The 6,000-nt window shown below is 36.2% G+C and overlaps 1 protein-coding gene across 1 annotated transcript; it reads left to right on the forward strand.

The window, feature by feature from the left end:
* Positions 1-1,659: 1,659 nt before the first annotated feature.
* Positions 1,660-4,484, forward strand: LOC115998181 (protein FATTY ACID EXPORT 3, chloroplastic-like). The gene is made up of 7 exons (XM_031237674.1): positions 1,660-2,079; positions 2,285-2,675; positions 2,887-3,054; positions 3,451-3,497; positions 3,614-3,651; positions 3,869-3,960; positions 4,080-4,484. The coding sequence occupies exons 1-6, from the start codon at positions 1,810-1,812 to the stop codon at positions 3,948-3,950; spliced, it is 996 nt and encodes a 331-aa protein (XP_031093534.1). The 5' UTR covers positions 1,660-1,809; the 3' UTR covers positions 3,951-3,960; positions 4,080-4,484.
* Positions 4,485-6,000: the final 1,516 nt, after the last annotated feature.

Genomic DNA, 6,000 nt, shown 5'->3' on the forward strand with positions numbered 1-6,000 from the left:
TTGTAGATTAAATGTGAGCCTATAAATGTTTCTTTCTTTTGGTAGCTTTTTCTTTTGAGCCAAATACACAATTTTTTGGCGGCATATTAGAGTGGTTGGCTAACTACCAACCACTCCAATCACCCGGTGAGCATGCCAAGCTTACAAGCTTATTACTAGACATCTTTCGTGCTACTTAATTGTAACTTTTCTTATTTTCTTTTTTAAAAAAAATTAGGAAACTAATACAACTAGTTATATATATATATATATATATATATATATATATATATAGTTCATGTCTTCTATATATTCTTATTAATGGTGAAAATCTCCAATAGAGGTTTTTGAGTCCCAAAAAAGATTCTCAAAAATTCCATTAGGGATGCTCTTATATGAGAGCAACTATCTCTCTCTCTCTCTCTCACACACACACACACACACACACACATATATAATTAGTTCATGTCTTCTATCTATTCTTATTAATGGTGAAAATCTCCAATAGAGGTTTTTGAGTCCCAAAAAAAATTCTCAAAAATTCCATAAGGGATGCTCTTATATTTGAGCAACTATCACATTTGATGAAAATCTTATACTTTCCATCTAAAAGCTTCAAATGCATGGGAGCAAATAATTGTAGTAAACATGACTATTTGAAAGAATATTTGCCTTTTATATGGTTTAAAAATGGTTCAGTCTTTGGTAAAATAGATCAGGTGAAAAGATTTTATTTGGATATGAACATTTTTAAAAAAGACAAAACTCTTTCATGCCCTTTAGTGGTAAACTACCCGCTAGCACTAAAAACCCAAGACCTCAAGTCAATGTCATTACTACCAGGAGTGAAAAAGCATTGAGGGATCCCCAATTGCCTGATTATAATGATGTTGTAGATGAACACGAAGAGAAGGAAGATCAAAAAGCTGAGAGGGAAGAGAAAGTTGAATGGAACAATTAAGGAAGAGAATGAAGATGAGCCTTTACTTACCAAATCTAAGAAAAAAGAGAAAGAAGAAGTCCAAGTAAAGGGGAAGTTAAAGAAGAAACCAAGGGAGGAAAGACAAGATGATGACTCAGTTATTCCTTACAACTTTTTGTCATTCTAACAAAGTTGTGGCAGTTGAAGGAGACCAGAATAGAGAGTAAATTTAAAATGTTAAGCAAGTTGGAGATCAAAATGCCTTTCATGGATGTCGTGACCCAAACCTACATCAATATATCGATAAGGATTTATGAATAAAAGGGGCAAAAGCAATAAAGGAGGAATGATGGTGGGTGCCCGAACTGTATTTGTTGTTGTTATAACTATTATTATTATAAAAAAATAATATGTCCATTTTCAAGAAAATGAACCCAACAAAAAAAATACAATTTCTTAACTTTTAGCCCCACAGAAAAAAACAGTTTTCAAATATTCAGTCAAACATCAAAAAATTAAAATATTTTTCAAATTTCTAAACAAACCCTTAATAGAATTTGTTAGTAATGAATTAAAACTATCACTTTACACATTATTAAAGAGAAAAATATGTACTTACTAAAAACTCATGAACTGAATCTAAAATATCTATATAATTAGTAGACTAAAACCGTCATTTTTTCTTTTTAAATAAAAATTAAATACGACCTAATGATAAGTTGTTCCATCAACAATGTCGAACCGGCGGTCCGCCGGCTTTTGGCTTCCAACAAATACGATACGGAAAATGAGCAAAACCCTCTGAACGCACAGAAACTGAAACCAGTGCTCCCTCAACTCCACGGAGACCATTGTAGACTTCACCCCTTCCAAAAATCTCTTCTCTCCTTTCTCTTCGTTCTTCTACAATGAGCATAACAGCGGAGCTTTTTGGAATCGGGAACCCTAACCCTGCCTTGAATCGCTGCTTAAAGCAAGCTCCATTCACTGCTCACTCTTATTCGCCGGCGTCGCTAGGGTTCGAATCTGCTCTCCGATTCAGACATTCTCGCTGCTACAAGGCGGCCTTTTCTCTGACTCCGCCTGTTCATCCACAAGGCCTTGCCCCCGCCCCATTGTGTAAAACCAGTCTCGGCAGGAGATCTGTTCTCTCATTTGCAGCTTCTCGTGAAGAACCGGTGAAATTGCATTCGATTTTAATTTATTTCTAAGAATTTTTTTTATGTATATTTTTGCTGAATTTAGATGTCCAATTTGTGTTGGGGAAAAAGAAAATTAAAATCTGAGAGTGTCGTTATATTTCAACGTGGCCAATAAACTTGTAATGTGTAATGATGCTTTCATTTCAAGTATTAAGCTTTCAAGTTATTCTCTGCATTTCAGAGCTCTAAAGCTGAAGTGGAGTTTGAGAAGAATGATCTTGAGAAGGCCAGTGATGAATCGCAAGAAGCATGGAAACAGACTCTAGAGTCCTTCAAAGAACAAGCCTTGAAGATGCAAAGCATTTCAAAAGAAGCATATGAAGTATATTCCAAGAAAGCTATGATTGTTTTGGAAGAAACTTCTGAGAAATTGAAGATTCAATCTGAGAAGGCGAGGCATGATTTAAGTGTGATTGCAAAGGAAATCAGTGAGGAGAGTAAAGAATATTTAGCCACTGCAGCTGAGAACTCTCCTGAACCCGTAAAGGACATTGTGGAAACATTTGCTTCCTCATCTGATGAATTTAATGACATCTCCAAAGTGCTAGACTTTTACCTTGGAATACCATACGGTATGCTCATGGATGAACTGTCATCGTGGAAAATTGATTTCTAGAATACTCATTCTTATATATTTCACTAATAATGGAGATTTTCTGGGGAAATAAAGCCACCAAGATCTTACCCATATATATTCCCCTCATATGGAGATTGTGCTCCACTTGGAGGAGGATTATGCTACACAGAGCCAATAATCTTTTTTTGTAATGCTATGTTTTGCAGGGGCTATTCTCTCTGTTGGTGGCTTTTTGTCATTCATGGTGACGGGTAGTATCCCTGCCATTAGGTTTGGAGTTATTCTTGGTGGTGCCCTTTTGGCCTTCAGTATCTCAAGTCTAAGATCATGGAGGAAAGGAGAGTCATCTTCTCTAGCCTTAAAAGGGCAGTCGGGTATGCTTTCTAATTGTTAAATTATTCGGAAAGGAATGCTTAATGCTTTTCTTTCTGTGGATATCATTGATGTGGGTCAAGAGACATGTCAATCTTGAGTCATAATGTTATTGAAAGATTTTAGCCTAGGTATAGAATTGCATGCAGACTTCAAGGAGTTAGGCAGCTAACAGTGGGCTCACCTATAAGGAGTAGGTACAGGACCTCAGAGGATGGGGGAAAGAGAAGTGGGGAATCATTCTCAAATATATTATGCATACTTTTTAAAAGTTGTACACACATTTTCAATCTTCACATTGCAGTGCCTTCTTAAAACACTGAATTTTATTTCACTTACATGAATCATACCAAATGTGAAAAAGTTGCATTTGTGTAATTGTTGAATTACTTTTGCAGCAATTGCTACCATCTTATTTCTCAGACAGTTTCGATTGCTGTTTCAGGTAAATGCTTTCTTTTCTCTCTCCTCCTTTCTTCACTTACAAAGTGAATAAAGCTTTGAGCGCATTTCACACTTCCCTCAGTAACTAACTTTTTATAATTTACCTTTGTTTTTCAGAGACCATGTTTTGGAAATATTTTTATGTCACTTGTGAGGTATAGATTCTTTTTTCTTGTATGATTATTATGTACTATATGCTAAATTGCTAATCTAGATTGGTATATAATATAAATGAAGTTTGTCTCGTTGTTGCCTTATTGAGGAATGTTTATGCAAATGATGAGAGGGTTGGCCTGTAAATCACTAAATCCTATGTATCTTAGCCATTATTTGCTGGATGATTGAACTGTTTGTTTTTATTTTCCTGTGCAGTGGTTCAATGGCAGCATTCTTTGCCTACAGGATCATAAGAGATCGTGATCAGACCAAGGGTTCAACTTTGACAGAAAATTAGTTAGATGAATGTAAGCTGCTATTCTTAAATTGTAGAGAATATCCACCTTGCTTTCATTGTGTGCACTGTGCAGTGTGTAAGATTCTTTATACCTCAAGCATAATCTTCTCAATACATTGTATTGTTCAGGCAACTTTGGCGGTATTAGTTTCTATTGAAGACGAAGAGCTTAAACATGATCCATCGTCCATCTTCCAAGAAAAGGAATTAATGGCCAGTCAAGTGATGATGCTGGAGAGTCGTAGGTATTCTTTGCCTTAGGTTCCCATGGGATGCAAAAGTTTGTGTCAAGAAATAAATCTCTGTCCTGGATTGTGTGTGGGACAAGGTGAAGGTTTTTCCACCTAGAGAAGAATACATTATATCTATAGTGGTAGGATAGGCAATGATTTCCATTTTGAAGGTAGGAAAATGTGTTTGAAGATGCTTTCTATCTATACGGTAGGATATTGCAGTTGCTCATTGATGCGCAGGCAAAAGCTAGCCTTCCTGTGTCTATTCACACTATGATTTGCTGTCTAAGTGTCACGGCAACACGTCTATTGTTCCCAAATCTCACTTAAAACTTAAAAGGTGGCCTATCGGTTTTTTTGGTTGTGCTGTGGAAAATTTGCGGGTCTTGGGTGGACTTTTAGTTACAAAAAATCAATTTAATATCATACTGTAACGTATGGGGGAGAGCATGGTCGGAAAATTCGCTGGGCGCTCGGGGAGCGCCTAGGATGTTTAGGCGGGGATTAATTGGCGTTTAGGTGCTCGTGTATTTTTTTAATTTATTTTTTATTTTTTAAAAATTTGTTTGAGTATTTTTAATTTTTTAAAGACTGATAAGTATAAACTATAATACTTTAATAGTTAATAATAAAATATTAAGTATTAACTTAAAAAATATCTAGAGTTTGTACCATTTAGGATTATTTTGTAAAAAACGATGTTGTTTTTAATGAAATAACCTATTAAAAAAAGAACAATAACTAATCGGCTGACTAGGCGGCCTAATCGATGACTAGGCGGTCAGTGCCTAAGCAGCCTAGGCGGCACTTAAGCAGCTTAGTAGGTCGCCTAGCCGGCCAATTCCCTAAACTACCATTTTAGGTGATATGTTAGGCGGTCGACCGACACCTAACGTCTAGACGACGATTAATCGGTGTCTAGGCGAGATTTTTGCAACATTGCTTGTGAGACCGTTTTATTAATACAATCCATGAAGCGGGTTGGATTTAATAAAAATAGGTTAAACACATGTTTAATATTCAAACTCACATGTTCTCTAACCCCTCATTTCTTAATTTCATGCTGTGACATCATCATCTCCTCCGACCATCTTCATCGTCCTCCTTTTCTACCTCCTTTGTCTCGTTTGAGCTTCTCAACCACCTCTTTCGACCTCTTCCTTCACCTCCTTCCATCTTTTACTTTGTTTTGCTGACCTCATTTGCTTCAACTAAGCTCCTCCACCATTTTGATTTTTCTACCAACTGACCTTCTCTGCATCTTCCTTGCTCCTCTGACCTTTAGTTATTGTGTCACAATTTATATCACGGTGAGCCCTAGTTCCCAACCAAAAAAATTCTCACAATGAAGGTAAAAAATATCTTATTTAACTTAAAATTTTAATATTTTGCTGAAAATTAGGGGTGTAAACGAGCCGAGCCGAGCTCGAGCAGAGGGTGGCTTGAGCTCGTTAAGGAAGGCTCGGCTCGAGTTCGAGCTCGAGCTCGATCGAGCTCAATAATTGATGCTCGAGCTTGAGCTCGCCAATTTTCGAGCTGCTTGAGTTCGGATCGAGCAGCTCGATTGTTCGAGCTCGAGATCAGGGTTGAACTCGAGTTCGACTTCGATTTTGAGCTCAAATTTAACCTATTTGATTTTAAATTCATGTTTCAATTAAAAATAAACTATAATTTTATATGTATATTATATATGTGTGTGTATATATATATATATATATATATATATATATATATATATATATATATATATATATGGCTCGCGAGCGGTGTTAGGAACATAATAGGTTTTGATGATACCAAATGTAATTCACAATCCC

Source organism: Ipomoea triloba, chromosome 12 (assembly GCF_003576645.1).
Source record: "Ipomoea triloba cultivar NCNSP0323 chromosome 12, ASM357664v1".
Taxonomy (NCBI): Eukaryota; Viridiplantae; Streptophyta; class Magnoliopsida; order Solanales; family Convolvulaceae; genus Ipomoea; species Ipomoea triloba.

What these genes read in the sequence shown, in the direction of transcription:
- LOC115998181 (XM_031237674.1), top strand. Translation starts at nt 1,810, where the DNA reads ATGAGCATAACAGCGGAGCTTTTTGGAATCGGGAACCCTAACCCTGCC. An exon ending in CAGCTTCTCGTGAAGAACCG is followed by an intron (nt 2,080 to 2,284) that starts GTGAAATTGCAT and finishes TCTGCATTTCAG; the next exon opens with AGCTCTAAAGCTGAAGTGGA. An exon ending in TTACCTTGGAATACCATACG is followed by an intron (nt 2,676 to 2,886) that starts GTATGCTCATGG and finishes TATGTTTTGCAG; the next exon opens with GGGCTATTCTCTCTGTTGGT.